This window comes from Theropithecus gelada, chromosome X (assembly GCF_003255815.1).
Source record: "Theropithecus gelada isolate Dixy chromosome X, Tgel_1.0, whole genome shotgun sequence".
Taxonomy (NCBI): Eukaryota; Metazoa; Chordata; class Mammalia; order Primates; family Cercopithecidae; genus Theropithecus; species Theropithecus gelada.
Genome location: NC_037689.1, coordinates 122,435,773 through 122,457,432, shown reverse-complemented (window position 1 = coordinate 122,457,432; position 21,660 = coordinate 122,435,773). Strand labels below are relative to the sequence as shown.

Genomic DNA, 21,660 nt, shown 5'->3' with positions numbered 1-21,660 from the left:
TAAAAGCAGAACTACCATTCAACCCAGCAATCCCATTACTGGTTATATACTCAGAGGAATATAAATCATTCTACCATAAAGATGTATGCACTCAGATGTTCATTGCAGCACTATTCATAATAGCAAAGACGTGGAATCAACCTAAATGCTCATCAATGACAGATTGGATAAAGAAATGTGGTACAGGCTAGGTGCGGTGGCTCACACCTGTAATCCCAGAGTTTTGAAGGGCCAAGGCAGGGAGATCACTTGAGTCCAGGAGTTCGAGACCAACCTGGGCAACATGAAGAAACCCCATCTCTATAAAAAATATGAAAAATTAGCCAGGTATGATGGCAGTGCCTGTAGTCCCAGCTACTCAGGAGGCAGAGGTGGGAGAATCACCTGAGCCTGGAAGTCAGGGCTACAATGAGCCCTGATCACACTGCTGAACTTTATCTTCTCTAGAGAATATGTAGTACTTTAGGTAACAAGGTTATATGTACAAGGCTAGAAAACAACTACTTATGGTGCATTATAAGTGCTTTATAGATAATGCATATTTGGGGAATTTTGAGCACCACCAAGATGTTTGTGTATTTAAGAAAATGTTTTACAATGGTGACATTGATTTCAATAAAAGGAAATGAGGCATTTCTATAAACATCGGTTACTATAAGTGAAACTTTTTCTCGTTCTTTCTTTTTTTTAATGCTTTACCACTTAAAAAAGAAGAGCAACTGATAGCTAATTTGGATTGTTACTTTTTCTAATTATAGATTGACAAGAAAGTGTACTTTTATCTGACTGTACTTAATTAGAGAATTTATGAGTTAGTTTTTGTAGTCAAAGCAGGATATAGTTCCAATAGAAAATAAATTGTTTATCCTATGCAATTTTTGATCAGATTACACAGCATTTTCTTAGAAAGGAACAAATCCATGTTATAATTTCCTTTTGAATGGGAAAAGAATCTCTTTAATTAAAAAGAATCTGCTTACGTCTGTCAGTGCTTTTAAAAAAACTTTATCTCGTGTTTTATTAATCTGGAATGACAAATTGGACCTGCATTTATTTTTATTTGCTCATCCTTTTCCAACAAATGCCATGACTCAGATGCTCATATTAAAATCTTTGGAAAGCCACATCTCATATGCCATTGTATGAGTGAAACTAAATGCAAGTCTGTGCTCTTGGAAGTAAATTTTCTAATTAGTTCCCTGAATTCATGGAAAATAAATGGAGACACTTCACAGCAATTCAGAGCAAAAACTTCCTTTCTTGTGTCTTTAAACAGAATTAGAGATGATGCAACAAAATCTGTGGTAATGCCATTAATAAACTTGCACCCTCACTACTACCCATTCCCTGGCTCCCATCCACTTCAAACAAATCTCTAGGGCAGTCGATTTCAAAGTACGATCCCTAGACCGACAGCATGGGTCTCACCAAGGAAGTCATTCGAAATGCAAATTATCTGGCCCTACTCCACACCTGCTGAATCAGAAACTTAAATTGGAAGGCACGGATGGGAGTGGGGTGCAGCAATCTATGTTTTAACAAGCCTTCTAGGTGATTCTGAAGCAGACAAGTTTGAGAGCCACTGTTCTAGGGGAGTGAAGTAAAATTCATTTCTTGCAGCTTCAAGCTGAAAGGTTTATTACCAGGTTGCTGTAGCAACAACTGCACAGTAGGATTGGATAATGAAACATTGTGAAATTAAGAGGCATGAATATTAGCTGATCCCAATATTCTAGATTGCTGAAATTTATATTGGGCAAAATTGATTTTTACTTTTAGCCTTATGGCAAGAAGAAGCATGGTTTCATAACATTTTATGTTTGACAAGTGGAAACCACAACTATTTTTTGAATACTACTCCTTTGGAATTTAGCCAAGTTTTTGTAGAAAAAGGGAATTACTCTTTAAGACATTCATCATGGAAATCAAAAGGTAGCATACTCAGCAGTGACTTATAACCCTGAAAGAGTTAGTTTTTAATTGAATATTTCTAATACATTGTAGTAGCTTTATTTGCCTACTATATGTTTCACAAAGCACAGTGCTATTCACCTAGTGGTATTAAGTAAACAATAAGAATTTTTTGTTAAACCCCTATTTGGTAATTATATGCCACAAAAATAGTTATTTTAAAAATATATTCATATTCTGCTTGCTTTCCTCTAGTGTGTGGTCTAAAATCCAGTACTTTCTGTATTCAAAGAATTAAATTCATGTTAGAGTTTGCATTTTATTGATATGTGCTAAGGATTAGATGCACTCAGTTAAGTTCCTTCCCAGCCAAATGACATATCCTGTCTCTGATGTCAGTCTGAGAAAATCCTGTATGGTGCACTACATCTCTGGATTACCTTATCTAAGTATTACATGGACATTTCAGATGATATGTCTTGGCATGTGGTCATTTTTCATTAACTTATTAGGAATTGTTAAAGCATCTTTTCCCCTTTTTGACACCTTGCTATAATTGAATGTAAAATTGACTATAAGACTGAATGCTTGATATTCATGCAGTAAGTTGAGGGGGCATCGTTGGTGTATAGCAGAAACCATGCCTAGATGGGTATTTTAGGAAAAAGGGCTGTGTTGCTATCCGATGTGAGCTATGAAAAAATAATACCTATCCTCTGGCATTTATTTTCCTCAACTATAAAAAGAAGGAATTTGTTGCATCATCTTTAAGGTTCTGAAAATTTTATAATTCTAAGATCTAGGGGGAAAGGAGAGGAAATCCAATCCACGAACCACTGCCAAGGTACAATATATGCTAAATATTTTTAGGTATTTGTTGAAAAAAAAATTAAACAGAATAATTAGCATAAAGTCAGCCTTGAAATCCTTTAAAATGAATGAAAAATAATGATATTAGGTACTGATGATTTAGAGTTTAAATTAACATGTTTTAGGAAAAATACTTTAGAAAAGTGCATTCGAACTTAATGCTTTTTTCTCAGAGTTTTCACATTGAATTATTTATTCTTAAATCCAATGTGTATGGAATACTTAGAAAAGCAAATAATTTTAATATTTTAAGCATAGGTACGCTCTGCAGATCATATATATTCTTCCTAGAAAAGAAATATCTTTTAAAGGACACCTCTCTACACTTTATACTCCTCTGCACTCATTTATTTCATTACATTTTGTGAAACCTAAAATTGTAGCTATAAAGCTATTTTGGGCACGCTTTTTCCAGAACCTTGTAAGAATCAACAGGAGCATAATTTTAAGCTACAGAAGTGCAAAATAAGCACAGAGTCCTAGCTACCATAAATAAAAGGCCAGAATTCTAACTTTGCAAAAACACATAATTACTACCAATGGGGGAGAGGGGAATGAGGACAAAAAGTAGAATTTTCTGGGGGATTTCTTCATACTTCTAAACGTTTTCTCTGAACTTTGTTTCTTCTCAGAGATGGAATTCTGTGAAACCTCTCACACTCTGTGCTCTGGCTACCAAACAGACATGCACAGCGTTTCTCGGCGTGATTACCAGCTCGAGATGGGATCTGATGTGGACACAGAGACAGAAGGTGCTGCCTCACCTGACCATGCACTAAGAATGTGGATAAGGGGCATGAAATCAGAGCATAGCTCCTGTTTGTCCAGCCGGGCCAACTCTGCATTATCCTTGACTGACACTGACCATGAAAGGAAGTCTGATGGGGAAAATGGTAATAAACTACTTGAATTGTTTAAGTGAAACACAGAAAAAATGCAATTTTTAGCCTTTGCTTTGTTCTCCTTCCCTATATCTGCCCTTCTTTCATTTAATATGCAGAATGGAAATACAAGTTAGCAGGGACTCATGGGCAAGGCACATACCTAAGTATCTGGCAAATAGACATTTATTTATAATAACAGACAAAATACTTTACATTTTTCGGTGAGCCCCCAAGGGAAATAATCTCATGTAATCAGTAATATTGTGCATGTTTTGTTTATTAGTCACCTTTTATTTTCATCTTTATTTTCCATGGCAATACTAGTAGAATTTATTATAGAATGTCCAAATTTCATGTATTTGGGCTTTATATCAATAAATGAACAGTGAGATGAACAATTATATAGCAAGCATATTCTGTATGTGCTTACTATTTGGATTCAGGTTAACCTGTTGAATGTACAAACTCAAATTAACCAGGTTGGACTGAAATGATTTAAAAAACCAGAAGGTGAATGAACATCATCCATTTGCTTGACAATAAGGACTAGCAGCAGCATTGTGTTGTAAGCATATATGATTTTCTTGCAACTTTTATAAAAGGAAAATTTTGTCTTTTTGATTTGTTGGAAAGGGGTTAATTTATTTTATTTTTGTTCTTTTGCTCCTACCAGAGAACAAAATAGTTTCATAAAAAGCACATTACTGCTTATTAAACACATTCATCTAGTCTCTCCATCATTCTGTTTGTGTACATTTTATAGGTCCTCATTACCATGACCACAAGGCTTAGTCTGTTAGCAGTGGTAATTAGTACTTTTTCAGGTGGCAGAGAGATAGCCAGCTGCCCTGTACCTGCAGTTTTTTTTCTATTTTGTCCTCTTCTTCCTTCTTTAACCCAAACGTGACACTGGCCATATAATCAGGAATTAGAAGTTGCCTACTAATTAGAATATCACTTCCTAAATAATAGACCATAACACTTTATGGTATCATCAAGTATCCTTGGGGTCTTAATATTTTTTATATTACTTTCATATATGTATGTGTTCATGTATGCATTGTTGACTTTGGCCAAGAGCATAGGAAGTAACATATGGAAATGAGAAGGGAACATACTTGACATATGTAGCACATTCATGGAAGCGAAAGGCATTAGGATAGAAGTTAGGAGACATTTGATTGGTCACTACAGTTTTCTGGGTTTCATCTTTCAATTGGGAAAAACAATGATCAAAATTATATGAAATGGGATGGTAGGTGATCTCTTATATTGGCAAGACATCTTGTTCTCCCTCATCTCACTCTGGACATATTCACTGGGTTGAAACATTGAAATGAAAGGAAGAAGTTTCCCCACTGGGCTCTACTATTCTTCTACCTCTGCAAGTCCCTTGGTATGAGGTGTCTTTTGGGGTGATGAAAATATTCTAGACTTAGATAGATGTGATGGTTGTGCAACTCTGCAGAAATACTAAAAACCACTGAACTGTATGCTTTAAAAGGATGAATATTACATATGTGAATTATATTGCAATAAAGCTGGGTTTTTTTTTTTTTTTGAAGCGCCACTAGATGAAGGGTAAGGGTTGAAGTTTGAGGAATTGCAGATGACTTGGACAAGGCTTAACTAGTAAAATGTTTACTGTTACAGGTTTCAAATTCTCTCCTGTTTGTTGTGACATGGAGGCTCAAGCTGGGTCTACTCAAGGCAAGTGTTTTCAAATATTTGATCACCAATTATTTTTACTTCACCCCATCTCTGGCACCCTACCCCCACAAAATGGAACCCTGCTCCTCTGACAAACAACATACAAGCCTGCTCAATGAACCTGTCGGAGAATACAGTGGCAGCTTATTTGTTTGTTTTCTTCTTGAAAATTTCATTTGTAAATGTTGGTGGTAAAGAGGAGGTCAAGGGGGAGCTAGGGAGAAGGATAAAACAGGATTCCAGGTAGGATGAGAAAACATTTCTTTAACCTGGGAGGAGAGACTGAAATCAGGATGGGTTGGATTTGGCCTTATGACTTTCTACATATATACCATGTTTGGCATGGCTCTAATAATTAACTCAGTATAGTTTAGGGATTGTCATAACTTTCAGATGTTGCCTAGCAGTTGGCCTTGGTCTCTTCCTCCAGGTGTTCATGCTTGGCTTTAGCATCACACTTTATCCATGTCATCAATCATAAATAACACCTTCAAATGAAAAAAAAATGTTGTTCATCCTCTTCTGTAAACCTGTATTTACACTGTGTCATTCCTTAGTAAGGGGGCATTGGTGTTTTGTTCTTTTTTTTTTACTTTTGCCTTCATTGTATTCATTGGGTTTTGCCCCTTTGGAGAGGGATACTACTGAAAGTAACATTTATAAATGGTTTTCACAACCCGGTCTGTGCTGGGGGCCTTTCTCTAACACCTTGTAGTAGGGTCCACACATCCCACCACAGGGCAATGACTCAAAAATGAGATGAAACTAGTATATAAAGATTTAGAACAGTGTTTTTAACATGTAGGAACAATATGAATGTTCACTATTATTACTGGATTAGCATTTCAAAATTTCCAAACACACTTTTCATATCTTTATGCCATTTCATCCTCATGACCACTCTGTGAAACAAATTCTGTTATCTCCATTTTACATATGAGGAAGTGTTAAAACAACAAGTCAGAAACAATCTAGCTGAATTTCACTGGATGATTTCCCAAGTATGCTTTGTTTTCTCCCTTGGATCATGTGTGTATGCAATATGTAAACTTGAACAACTTTTCCCTGCTCAGTTCTCTATGTCTTACTTTGACTCCTACTAATATTTTCAATAAGGAGTATATAATTTGGGTTCTTATTTATCACCTATGGTAAGATTTTATCAATGTGGATTCCACAGATTTTAATTGATGACAACCATGCCTGGCCTGCCTTCAGCATTTCCATAGATCCTTGAGGAGTTGGTTTGAGTTAAGATAAGAATGTAAATGACTTTTCCAAAAGTATGTTAATTTTGAGGAAACAAGTTATTTCCAATGAATGAACTTGACGTTTGTGTGGAAATGTTGCTATTTATTTCCTATTGATTTCATCCATTCATGAAAGCATGCTAATCAAGGCATCTATTTTATTAATTTGAGTTGATGTATGTTATATTTGAAAAAGTAAATCTTTAGAATATTTGTTATGTATATGTTTTCCTACCTCAGACTCCATACCATCCCATCCCTGTGGCTCAATTAATGTCAATGACATTTTGTTTTGTTTCTGTCTTCCTATACTTTCTGAATTTTAGATTATTGATGAGACAATGGGCATGATATCATGGATCGGCTTAGGAACATTTGAGCCTCACTGCTGTGAATGTTAGATAAAAGTTAAGATGGAGGAAATTGAGGAAATTGTTAATTTAGGTGAATTGTCCAACTGAGAAATATTCTGAGAAGTAATTTCAAAGATGCTTACTATTCTATTCATCCTAGGAGAATATGACTTTGGTTTTCTACTTACATTTCCAAAATCATGTCTATAAGGACTTGTTTCTTTTATTTCATTAATTGGCCAAGCCTTTCAGAATTTTTTTTCTCATTTCCTTAACTCTATTTGGTTGCCCTTAATTGAATTTATGTCTCTGACATTTTATAACTCATGAAGAATTATAAGAAATAACCCTTAATTTCAGCACTAAAACATTTGAACTTAAAGGCCTGAAGTACTGGAAAGGAAACCATCAGGTGACAGAAGGGGATCTGGAGGCTTTCACAGGGATCAGAGCACTAATGCATTATGTTTCCATTCTCTCAAATTTGTCCTAAGTAAACCCTTCATCATCTGTTGATGCTGAATTGTCTATTAAGAAAGATGCACATTCACTCAAGTTAGCTTCATTCTGGGACCTGTGAACAGTCAATACCTAGGTGATACTTTGATATCAACCATCATGCTTTATTCTAGGTCATTTTTATTCCCATTTCACCTTACTAACAGCATTACTACTCATCATAGGCTAATACTAGAGTTGTGTATTTTATATCCTAACAATGGTTGTTAATAAGCACTAGACTAGAAGCTACTTGATGAAATGGTCTAATTTATTCACTTTTGTAGCTTCAATACTTAGCAAGGGGACCTAGAGCACAGTAGGCACTAAATAAATGAAAAATATGTATTGTTCTAAGGGTAAAATATATTTTTTGTCAATCTTGTCTTGTGTGACTCTCATAAGGATAGAAGTGCTATAGTGTGTCAGACCTCTGGTCATCTAACACACAACTCTATCTCTGATAGGTGATCTAATGGTAATTTAATTTTTTTATCTTTAGTTATGGATACATAATAGGTGTACATATTTATGGGTACATGTGATTTTTTGTTTGTTTGTTTGTTTGTTTTGACAGAGTCTCCCTCTGTAGCCAGGCTGGAGTGCAGTGGTGCAATCTCGGCTCACTGCAACCTCCGCCTCCTAGGTTCAAGTGATTCTCCTGTCTCAGCCTCCCAAGTAACTGGGGCTACAGGTGCGCACCACTACACCCAGCTAACTTCTGTATTTTTAGTAGAGACAGGGTTTCACCATGTTGGCCAGGATGGTCTCAATCTCTTGACCTCGTGATCCGCCTGCCTCGGCCTCCCAAAGTGCTGGGCTTATAATATGTGATGTTTTGATACAGGCATACAATGTGTAATCAGGGTAATTAGGGTACCATCACCTCAAGCATTTATCATTTCTTTGTTAGGAACATTCCAATTCCAATATTTTAATTATTTTAAAATATATAAGTTAACATTGACTACAGTCACCCTGTTGTGCTATCAAATACTAGATCTTATTCATTCTATCTAACTATATTTTTGCACCTATTAACCATGCCTACCTTTTCCCCCATTTCCCTCTACCCTTTTTAGCCCCTGGTAACCATTCTTCTATTCTCTATCTCCATAAGTACAATTGTTTTGATTTTTAGTTCCCACAAATCAGTAAGAAGATGATGTTTGTCTTTCTGTGCCTGACTTGTTTCACTTGACCTAATATCCTCCAATTCCATTCATGTTGCAAATGACAAGATTTCATTCTTTTAATGGCTGAATAATATTATATTATATATATGTACTACATTGTCTTTATCCATTCATCTGTTGATGGTTGACATTTAGGTTGCTTCCATGTCTTGGCTATTGTAAATAGTGCTATGATATATTTCCTTCCTTTTGTATATATACATCAGTGGGATTGCTAGAGCATATGGTAGTTCTATTTTTAGTTTTTTTAGGGTGCCTCCATACTGCTCTTCATGATGACTGTAGTAAATTACATTCCCACCAACGGTATATAAGGGTTTTCATTTCTCCATATCCTTGCCAACATTTGTTATTGCCTGTCTTTTGGGTAAAAGCCATTGTAACTGGGGTGAGATGATATTGTAGTTTTGATTTGCATTTCTCTGATGGTTAATGATGTTGCGCATTTTGTCATATATCTGTTGGCCATTCATGTGTCTTCTTTTGAGAAATGTCTATTCTTTTGCCCATTTTAAAATCAGATTATTTGATTTTTTTCCTATTGAATTGTTTGAGCTTCTTACATATTCTGGTATTAATCCCTTGTCAGATGGGTAGTTTGCAAATATTTTCTCCCATTCTTTACTTTCTAATGAGCATTTCTTAGAAGACTTTGACAGCCCTACTTAAGTATCAACCTCAGTGATTAGGGTATCCCTCAATAATTACATTTAGCTATACATTGAACTGGAGGAAAAAACAGTATCAACAGCTAAATTTGAATAATCAATTTCCAAGAATATGTTTTTCACATGTGGCCTGAATGGAACAGTTGGGTTATAAAATGTGAAAATAAAAATTTTTTACCAAGAAGCTAAATGGAAATAAATTTTGTAGGTAGTGAAAAAGTATTGTAACCTTTAATAAAGTATAAATTGCAAATAAATTATTTATAGTTATAGCCTTGATGATAATGATATTTCTGTTCAAGCAATATTTATTAAGCACCTTCTTTCTGCCAAACTCTGTACTAGAGATTGGGAGTATATGAAAGATGAATAATACACACTCCCCAACCTCAAGGAATTTACAGTCTCCTGGGAGAGATTGATGCCCTATTAGTTAAGATTGCTTGTTATAGGTAGCAGAAATCAACGTGAGCTAGCTTAAACTGAAAACAATTGTATTAAAAGTACATAAGAATACAGGGTGACTGTAGTCAGTAATAGTCTAATTGTACATTTTAACATAACTAAAAGAGTAAAATACGATCATTTGTAATACAAAGGATAAATGCTTGAGAGGATGGATACCTCATTTTATATGATATGATTAATATGCATTGCAGGCCTATATCAAAACATCTCATGTACCCCATAAATATGTATGCCTACTAGGTACCCACAAGAAATAAAAATTTTTTAAAAATAAAGTACATGAGAATGCTTCACTGGACTCAGGGCAAGAGTGTGGCTATACCACAAGAAGGGACTTGTTGCAGTCCCTTAACAATTTTCAGAAGAATTGTTAAGACATTGCTTTTTGTTTCTAAACCCATTTCCTTCAACGCCGTCTCTGCAGGTTGACTTCCTCTAAGTTTTCATCTACGAGACAAGTATAAAACCCCATACCCCATAAAACCCTAGTTCACATTTCTTCTATTCAGGAAATAAGCTAAGATTAACCAGATTTTTTTTAGTGCCATTTCTAAATTCCAAGGAGACAGAATATTTTTCTCAACTTGAGTCAGCTGTCTCCTCAGCTCACGGGTCTCCTCAACTACAATGAGGAGTAAGGTCAGTAATAAAAATGTTGCTTTCTGGGAGCCTACACATTTGATACTCAAAGCAATTCCCAATGCAGGGCTGTCAGTGTCAAATGGAAACATACACTCAAAGAGGTCTACTAGAGAGGATTGAAAGCTAATTTTAATACATTTTAGTTAATACCATGATAAAGATATGGTAGCTTGCTCTGAGAGCACAAGGGATGTGAAACCATTTATTAACGTAAAAGTGGTAATATTAATACAATCTAAATAAATAATGTTTTTTGTATAGTAAATGGTTAAGAATAACCATGATATAAGACAGACCTAGGTTTTTGCGCTGGTTCTGCCATTTACCTGCTGTATGTCCTTGGACAGGTAACTAAAGACCTCCAAGTCTTAATTTCTTTATCTGTCAAATGGTAGCTGCAAAGTCTTGGGAGTTTTTGTGGGAGGATTAAATGAGAAATTGGATATATAGCACTTTACAGTGTGTCTGTTACAATGAAATGCTCTATAAATGTCAGTTGTGGTTGTTGTTTATCACTATTAATTTATTATACACATATTATGGGATAGATACTATCAGGTAAGGTACCTGTTATCAAGTATTAGACAAAGAGGCAACATAGCTTCTGAAACATCTAATATCCCAGGGAACTCTTTAGCCTAGCAGAACCCAGCCTACTTTCTGCTCATTTCAAATTGGGTAAAAATCCTTGCACTTGTCTTATTTTAAATAATACAACATTTTATTAATAGGCAACAACCTCATTCTGCTAAACCTAGAAGACTGTGAGAGGAAATTCACTGAGACACTTCAGACCTGGCTGCGGGTTAGCTTGTGCTTTTGTATTTCCCCTTGTCATTGAAGTAGCCCTTTAAGGGAGAGCTGGGATTTTAATTAGTACTCAGAAGCCCTGTTGATTTCCTTGACTGTTGGGTAGCTGAGCTCCCTATGTTCTGTTCAGGAACTTTACAGGTAGGGGAATATCTGATACAATCTCATAACAGCCAAGAAATCCATTAGTACTGCTCCCTGTTGCTTCTGTACTGCATACCACAGAACCTAAGTAGTGCGATATGTGCTACCAATAAACATGTCATCATAGTCATGCATATGCTGTTCTCAGACCCTAAATTAATTCAAGGAAACAGCTGGAGTTGTGAAAAAAATGGTTAGCCTAATGCTGGGTTTCTTGAATGGCAGGTAGTAGTTATACCCAAATGAGGAGTTATTTCTTCTGATATTTGACCATGTAGGGCCATTCATGTACATTTGATGGAGGGAATTTGTTTGTTTGTTTTCCATTTCTTTCCTTTACTTTTTTTTGTTTTCTCCTGGTAGTGTAAGTTATATAGGACCCTTACATAGCAGTGATAACAGTTCCTCGGAAACCATCTGATTGTTAAAGGAAGTGTATGAAACAATGCAATGACTTGGTAATAGCTTCAGCAGGAGCCCTGCCATATAACTAACATCCTAATGGCTCTGTTGGACCCATTAGGCATGTATGAGACAGTGCAGTTGACTCTGTAACAGCTCCTTTGGAGATGTTACACTATCAGAGGAAGTGTGGAAGTTATTGGGATTATGTGTGGGTGAGACACTTCTGTGGTGGCTGTGATATTCAAACTTAAAAACCACTTTGATGATACTGAATTTCAAGTCATTATCAAGGTAGATATAACAAGTTCATATTTTCTTTTTCAGTAGGTAATTTTAACTACTATTATCTTTATATTAAAGTAATATTGGCCAATGGTTTAAAAATTAATAGTAAAAACAGATTTAAAGTGAGTAAAGTGTAACATCCCCCTCCCTCTCCATCCTTCAGGTTTCACTCTTGAGAGACAGTCAGTGTTAATAATGTATTATATATCATTCCCCAAATTTTCCAGGCATATACAAATGGGATCACATACTACAAAAAGTCTCATAATTTTTCCCAGTTCATATTGTCTTGGATATTTCCCCATATTTGTAGTACAAATCTGCCTTATTATTTTTAATGACTGTATAGGATTCTGTTTATATATATATATATATATTTTTTTTTTAGCCAGTCCCTTGTTGATGGACATCTAGATTTCCAGTGTTTTGATATTAAAAACAGTGCTACACTTAATATCCTTGTACACGTCTTTTACACACCTCTTATATTATTTATTAGAAGTAGAAATGATGGGCTGAAAATATATGCATTTAATGTTTGTTTAGATATTACCAAATTTCCCCCTTAAAAAAGACCTACCGATTTATTTACCTACTAAAGCTATATAAAAGTGCCTGTTTTCCCATATACTTATCAATACTGGCAATGATGAGAAAGATTTCTCATACCCAATCTGCAAGATAAAATACAGTATTTCTTCTTGCTATTATTTTGTTCTATTTATGGGTGAGCTTGGTCATCTTTTTTATGTTAATGACCCATTTCCATCTCTTCTCTCAGTTTCCTGTTGACATACTTTGCCCACTTTCCCATTTGAATTTTTATATTTTCTTATTAGTTCTCTAGAGTACTTCCTATATTAAGGGTAAAAAAAAAAACTTCACTACATATTATGCATTTTTCCTAGTTGTATATTTGTCTTTTTAAATAGGTGCATTGTGTGTGTGTACTGTGTATGTGTATATATGATAAGATTTACATTTTTAAGTGGTAAAAGTCAACTATTTGTACTTTATAGCTGGTGGATCTCTCTCTCTCTCCATATATATATATATAAATATATGTATATGTCTTTGCTAACAGTACTATAATTTCCACAATTTGAAATTTAAATTGCTTAAAAATTTATTTTAATTTAAAAACAATATAAATATCTGCACACAAATAATAAATGTGAATGTATGGTATGCATATGTTTAATATATAATATAATACATACATATGAATATATTTACATGAAAGCAAACTTGAATGTAGAAGTTAAATACAGTACAAGTAATGTAGCTATTAAAATTAATTAGTATTATATGTTAGTCTTTGGAGTTGATCTTGATGTATTATTTACTCTCTTACTGTATATTATATATCATTCCCCAAATTTTCCACACATGTACAAATGGGATCACATACGACAAAAAGTCTCATAATTTTTTCCAGTTCATATTATCTTACTCTCTTACTTGATGTATTATTTACTTACATTACTGTGAAAGAAGCCAAAATGAGTCAAAGTGCTTTCAGAGACTGCTTATCAACAGAGTTTTTTAAAAAAGCTTAGAAAATGAAGGAAAAAAATATGGCTGAGCATATATTCACCAGAAATAAAATGACAACATTGTCATCTGAATTTGAAAATGATGTTTCAATTGCCATAGTTAGGACACATGCTTTTGGTGGTTCTTTTCTGGTTTGGGAATGGGCTTATGTTAAGTCATTGCACTGTCCATCTTTTCACTTTTGATAGATATTCATGAGATTACTGGTCAGACTTAATTTTTTTGGTAGGTATTTAAAGTGGAATGCAGAATAGTTCACAATTTGAATGCATGCAGTTGAATTTTTTTCATATATCCTAGTTGAACATTTTTTTAAATAATTGAAATAATATCTTTAGAGAAAAGGGGAATCATCTTGGCTATTTCAGAGGCAAGTTGACTATGCTTTCAATATTTTTTGTTATAAAAGTAATACTTTTTAATAAATAGATTATTAAAGAAAATTGGGAAATTACTGAAAAACAGGAAAAAATCCTTAATGTTCTCTCCAAAATAAAATATTAGTCACATTCTCTCATGAATTAGCATCTTACCTTTGTCTTTCCATGCATCATGTATCCTTGTCAGGATCCATACAACCTGATATTTCACTTAAATTAAAAGTGAGCAATTTCCAATATTACTGTCTTAATTAAATGTTATTTTAAATATATTAGTTAGGTAGATGTAACATACTTAACTGTACACTATTTTTGGATATTAACATTTCCAGTATTTCACTAGAACAAAAATACTGAAATAGACATCTTTGTAATCAAAGATTGGTCTCTTTCTGATTTATTCATTATTAGTAGAGTTCTACAAATAAAATTACTGGGTTCAAAAATATTTTCATTAAGGTTCAAGATATATATTATCAAATTATATCAAGATTCATACTCCCCCATTAGTAAAGCATGATAGTGGCCATTTTAGTGTACCCTCACTGGTACTAGATAATTTACTTTAAAATATTTTTCACCAATTTGAAATGTGAAAAATATAACTACAGTCATGTGCTGTATAAGAGTGTTTTGGTCAATGACAGACCATATATATGATAATGGTCCCATAATATAATAATACCATATTTTTACTGTACCTTTTCTACATTTAGATATGTTTAGATGCATAAATACTTAGCATTGTATTATAATTGCCTACAATATTTGGTGAAGTATTAATAACATGCTTACAGGTTTGTAGCCTAGCAACAATACGCTACACCTATGGCCTAGGTGTGTAGTAGGCTATGCCATCCAGGTTTGAGTAAATATAATCTGTGATGTTTGCACAATGACAAAATTGCCTAACGACACATTTCCCAAATTGTATCCCTGTTGTTAAGAAATGCATGACTGTATGTTGTTTAAAATTACACGTCATTAGAGAGAGAAAGGAAGCTAGCTGACTAGAGGCATCTGGTACTTACCTCCTCCATAAAGAAGAACCAAAATAGCGAGTAATCACACTTCAAATACATCATCTATGGGAGAATGCTAGAATTCAACAAATGACAGGAAATACGTAAAGCAAGGAAAAAGAGGGAAGCAAGGCAGCCTGCTCAGCTGGAATGGGCTAGGGGCCTGGAGAAGATCCCCAATATGAGGAAAGGATAAGTGAGAGACCCTAGCAGTCTCACTGTGAACTCCTGCAGTCCTAGCTATGGAGAACCCTTGATCCATGTTGGCCCCGAGACTAACATGGGAAATATGCCTGGAGACTATGCAACGGCATTGCTCCAGAGAGAGATGTCACATTGGGTCTCATCCCCCACCCACCCCCAAATCCTAAACAGCTACAACATGACACCATTTTGAGAGCTCAGTCTCCAACAGACAGCATCCTGCCCTGGGGCTCAACATCCTCTGCCTCTACACATCCCTGGAGTACAATGAACATCCTCTACATACAGCCACCACCGCAGCTGGCTGCTGCCAGCAGGTTCAAAGTATGAGCCATTGGAAGCAACCCCACTGCCCCCAGCAGTGGAGCCTCTTGCATTTACAAGCACCCTAATGACAGGTTACCCTGTTGTAGCTACTATCCAGGGCAAAAGTGCACACTCCCCACTGCCTGACAATTGCTGCTGCCACTGAAAACATCCCGTGGCTCCCTGATAGCAGGGGCACAGTGCAGCCACTGATACCCTCACCCAAGCATTCCACCAGAGGTCTGGGATCACCCTACCCCTGCCTACCACAGTCAGCACCTGCATGCACCACAGGAGGAGGCCCTTAATACAGATCTGCCTGGCCAACCACCACCACTACCAGTGTCCGAGCTCATTGTCCAGGGGAGTGAGGATTGCCCTGCTGAGTCCACAAGTGTTGACAACTGAGAACTCCCCCTAGAAGCCTCAAGCCAACACAACCAGATGATACCACCAAAGCTTGTACCCATCAGCATGCTCCACCTGCAGGCCTGGGAATTGGCCTGTGCAACCTACCACAGCCACTGCCAACACAAGCACAGATCGCTTGGGAAATAGAAGGTTGTCTTGCCACTGCTACTGGCACTGTTCATGCTACACCTGCTGGCCAGCAGCCCAAGGACCCACCCACTCACTTGGTCCACTGCGACCACTGCCAGCACTTGAGCAAGCTTTCTGGTAAAAAAAAAAAAAAAGCACCCATATGTATAAAGCAAATATTATTAGAACTAAGAAGAGAGATAGACTACATAGATTAATAGTTGATAGGTTACATACATTAATAGTTGACTTAGACACCCCACTCTCAGCATTAGACAGATCATCTAGAGAGAAAATTAACAAAGAAACACAGGACTTAAACTTCCCTTTACACCAAATAGGCCTAACAGACATCTACAGAACATTTCATCCTACAGCTACAGAATATACATTCTTCTTATCAGCACATGTAACATTCTCCAGGATAGACCACATGTTAGGACACAAAACACGACTCAACAAATTTTAAAAAATCAAAATCATATCAAGTATCTTCTTATACCACAATGGAATTAAACTAGAAATCAGTAACAAAAGGAACTTTGGAAATTGTACAAGTATATGGAAATTAAATATCCTCCTTAATGACCATTGAGTCAAACAAGAAATTAAGGAGCAAATTTTAAAAATCTCTTCACACAAATGAAAATTAAAGCACAATATAGTAAAACCTATGGGACTGCTGGGCATGGTGGTTCACACCTGTAATCCCAGCACTTTGGGAGGCCAAGGCGGGCGGGTCACCTGAGGTCAGGAGTTTGAGGCCAGCCTGGCCAACATGGTGAAACCCTGTCTCTACTAAAAATACAAAAATTAGCTGGGTATGGTGGCAGGTGCCTGTAATCCCAGCTACTCGAGAGACTGAGGCAGGAGAGTTGCTTGAACCTGGGAGGCGGAAGTTGCAGTGAGCCAAGATCGAGCCATTGCACTCCAGCCTGGGTGACAGAACAAAACTCTGTCAAAAAAACACAAAACTATGGGATATAGCAAAAGCAGTGTTAAGAATGAAGTTTATAGAAAAAAAATGTGTACATCAGAAAAGTAGAAAGATGTCAAACAATCTGATCATGCAGCTCAAAGAATTAGAAAAGCAAGAACATACTAAACCCCAAATTGGTAGAAAGAATGCAATAATAAAGATCAGAACAGAACTAAATGAAATATGGACTATAAAAAGTAATAAAAAGGAACAACAAATGAAAAGTAGGTTCAGCAGATAAACAAAATCAATAAACCATTAACCAAAAAAAAGAGAAGACCGAAATAAATAAAACAAAAAATGAAAAAAGAGACGTAATAACTGATATCATAGAAATGCAAAAGGTCGTCAGAGACTCTCATGAACAACTATACACTAACAGACTGGATAATGCTGAGGAAATAGATAAATTCCTGGCCACATACAACCCACCAAGATTGAATCAGGAAAATATAGAAAACCTGAACAGATCAAAAACGAGTAATGAGATTGAATCAGTAATAAAATGTCTCCCAACAGAGAAAAGTTCAGGACAGAATGGTTCACCGACAATTTTTAATGAACATTCTAAGAACTAACACCAATTCTCCTCAAACTATTTCAAAAAATTGAAGAGGATGGAATTCTCCCTAACTCATTCTACAAGGCCAGCATTACCCTGACACTAAAACCACAGAAAGTCACAATTTAAAAAGAAAACTATAGGCCAATATCCCTGATGAATATACATGCAAAAATCATCAAGAAAATATCAACAAACCAAGTCTAATACCACATGAAAACATAATATAACACGATTCAGTGGGATTTATCCCAGAGATGCAAAGATGGTTCAATATATGCAAATCAATAAACATAATACATCACATCAACAAAATGAAGGACAAAAGCTATATGGACATCTCAATAGATGCAGAAAAAGCATTTGATAAAATTCAACATTCCCCTCATGATAAAAAATAAAAAAGCTCTGAAAAAACAAGGCATAAAAGGAACGTACCTCAACATAATAAACGTGATATATATGACAGACCCACAGCTGACATCATACTGAATAGGGAAAAGCTGACAGCCTTTTCTTTAAGAACTGGAAGAATACAAAGATACCCAGTTTCACCACTCCTGTTTATCATAATACTGGAAGTCTTAACCAGAGTAATCAGGCAAGAGAAAGAAATAAAAGGCATCTAGTTTGAAAAAGAAGTAGTCAAATGTTCTGTCTTTGCAGATGATATTATCTTATACTTAGAAAATCCTTAAGACATCAACAAAAAACTTAGATTTGATAAATTCGGTGAAGTTGCAGGATACAAAATCAGTTTGCAAAAATTAGCATTGTTATACATCAGTAATGAACTAGCTGAGAAAGAAAATCAAGAAAACAATTTCATTTGCAATAGCTCCCCAAAAATAATTACCTAGAAATAAATTGAACCAAGGCGCTTAAAGACCACCACCAAGAAAACTACCAAATCACTAATGAAAGAAATTGAAGAGGACACAAACAAGTGGAAAGACATCCCATGCTCATGAATAGGAAGAATTAATATACTCCCCAATACAATCTACAGATTCAATGCAATCCCTATGAAAATGCCACTGTCATTTTTCACAGAATTAGAAAAAAAATCCTAAAATTCTTAAGTAACCAAAAAAAAAAGCCTGTGTAGCCAAAACAAGTTTGAGCAAAAAGAACAAAGCTGGAAGCATTCCTGACTTCAAAATTTATTACAAGACTGTAGTAACCAAAAGAGCATGGTATTGGTATAAAAACAGACACAGACCAATTGAAAAGAATAGAGAACCCACAAATAAATCCACATATCATCAGGTAAATACAAATCAAAACGAGATATAATCTTATCCCAGTTAGCACAGCTGTTATTAAAAAGACAAAAAATAGCAGATGCTCATAAGGTTGAGGAGAAAAGGGAACTCTTACACGCTATTGATGGGAATGTTAATTAGTATTAACCACTATTGAAAACAATATGGAGATTTCTCAACAAACTAAAAATAGAACTACTATAGGATCCAGCATTCCCACTACTGGGCATTTATCCAAAGGAAAAGAAATCAGTATATCAAAGGGACACCTGCACTCCCATGTTTATTGCAGCACTAATCACAATAGCCAAGATGTGGACTCAAGCTAAGTGTCCATCAGTGGATGAGTGGATAAAGAAAATGTGGTACACATACATGATGGAATATTATTCACCCATAAAAAGAATAAAATCCTATCGTTTGCAGCAACATGGAACTGGACATCATTATGCTAAGTGAAATAAGCCAGACACAGAATAAAAAATGATACATGTTCTCACCCATATGTGGAAGTTTAAAAGTTGATCTCATGGAGATAGTTTAGAATGGTAGATAGCAGAGAATGGGAAGGAGATATGGGGAAAGATGAAGAAAAGTTTATTTATGGTTCCAAACATACCGTTAGATAAAAGGAAAAATTTCTAATGTTCCATAGCAGAGTAGGATGATTACAGTTAACAGCAAGGTATTGTATATTTCAAAATAGCTGAAAGAGAGGACTTGAAATGTTCCCAACACATAGAAATGATAAATATTCAACATGATGGATACCCTCAAATACACTGATTTGATCATTGCACATTCAATGCATGTAACAAAATATCACATGTATCCTGTAAATATGAAAATATTATTTATCAATAAAAACATTTAAAAAATAAATGTCATCCAGAAGAAAATTCAGAAGCTATAAAAATATTAATCAAGCCTGGCAGCCTTGAAGAACACTTTAGGAGGACAGAAAGGCTTAGATTGTTTAGTTGTTTCTGGTCTTCCGTGAGCCAGCCTTCACTCTGCAGCTCATCCTTGGCCATGAGAGATGACAACTTGTAGGGTTAGGCACCTAGGACACTAGCCCCTTCTAAATCAGTTGTATTTGTCTGTGTGTCTGTTTTTTGTTGCTATAAAGATACCTGAGGCTGATTAATTTACAAAGAAAAGAGGTTTATTTGACATATCGTTCTTCAGGCTGTACATGCATGGCATCTGCATCTGCTCAGCTTCTCGTGAGGCCTCAGGAAGCTTTTAGTCATGGCAAAGTGGAAGGGGAACTAGAGTGTCACATGCGAGAAGAGAGTAAGAGAGGGATGCCTGGCTCATTAAAATAACCAGATCTCATGTGAACGCATGACCACTGGGCGGGCACTAAGCCATTCATGAGAGATTCACTCTCATGACCCAAATGCCTCCATTTAGGCACCACCTCCAAAACTGGGGATCACATTTTAACATGAGATTTGGAGGGAACAAATATCCAAAACTATATCATCAGTTCTCCAGTTTGACTCTGGATCCCCACCCTCAGACCTCTGGATGAGATTGTTCCTCCTCTATAGTCCTGTGGTTCTCTGAACTAGTCTAGTCATAGCTGCATCACACTGGGCTTTAATTGTAAGTATCCCCCAACTAGATTCAAATAAAACAAGTTGTTCACAGATGTATGTAAAGAACATTTTGGCCCAAGTTAAAAACTCAATAAATGTGTGAAGCATGAACATACAGTTGGCCCTTGAACAACACAGTTTTAAACTGCACAGGGGTCCACTTATACATACATTTTCTTCTGCCTTGGCCACCCCTGAGACAGCAAGATCAATTCCTCCTCTTTCTCCTCAGCATACTCAACGTGAAGATGAAGATGAAGACCTTTATGATGATTCACTTCCACTTAATGAATAGTATTTTATCTTCCTTATGATTTTCTTGGTAACATTTTCTTTCTTCTAGCTTACGTTATTGTAAGAATTAAGTATATAATACATATAACATACAAAATATGTGTTAATCAATTGTTTGTTATTGGCAAGTCTTCCACTCAACAGCAGACCATTAGTAGTTATGTTTTCGGAGAGTCAAAAATTATGCGTGGATTTCTGACTGTGTGGTGGTTGGCATCTCTAACCCCTGCACTGTTCAAGGGTCAATGCATTAATAAACCTATAAATAAGTCATTTCCAAGAAGTTCTATGAATGGGTTGCAGAGAGTCTGTGAATGCCTCAAATTGCATGTAATATTGAATGCATGCTGATAGACATACGGTCCTCTGGCAATGATCCATGTCTTTCATTGGATTATAAACTGGTCCATGACTACCTCCAAATACTTCCAAATTATCTTAAATTCCTTGAATGAGTATGTGGGCCAAGCTTTGAAGTACCAGTGACTTTCAGAAGTCACAACTTATATTCTAGAGAGAGTTTATTTTGTTTTGGAAAAATAAACACTGTTAGGAACCAATGAAAAATTATTAACCTCTTTCAAGTCAGGGGTTGAAAGTTAAAAGAGCAGAATATCATCATTTACCAACTGCAGCCAAAAAATCACAAATGAAAATCAACTGCCACTCCAATTAATGAATGGGTAACATGGTCACCTCTGTGGAGGAAAATGGGAATCTGAAGATCTGCAGTGCATTAATTGAGCAAATATTCTTTCTCTGAATGCTATATTGTATAATTTGGATTTTTTTTACTCTGTGTGATTACTTATTTCAAAATAAATAATTAGAATTTTTTAACTGGATGTCCTTT

At 35.6% G+C, this 21,660-nt stretch overlaps 1 protein-coding gene across 3 annotated transcripts in view; it reads left to right on the top strand.

Moving 5' to 3' along the window:
- TENM1 (teneurin transmembrane protein 1) overlaps positions 1-21,660 on the top strand; it is a 605,674-nt gene that overhangs the window by 67,908 nt on the left and 516,106 nt on the right. For all 3 annotated transcript variants that reach the window (XM_025372420.1, XM_025372421.1, XM_025372419.1), the window contains exons 2-3: positions 3,414-3,674; positions 5,319-5,375. In XM_025372420.1, the coding sequence (XP_025228205.1) occupies positions 3,414-3,674; positions 5,319-5,375 (318 nt within the window). The remainder of the gene's footprint in view (positions 1-3,413; positions 3,675-5,318; positions 5,376-21,660) is intronic.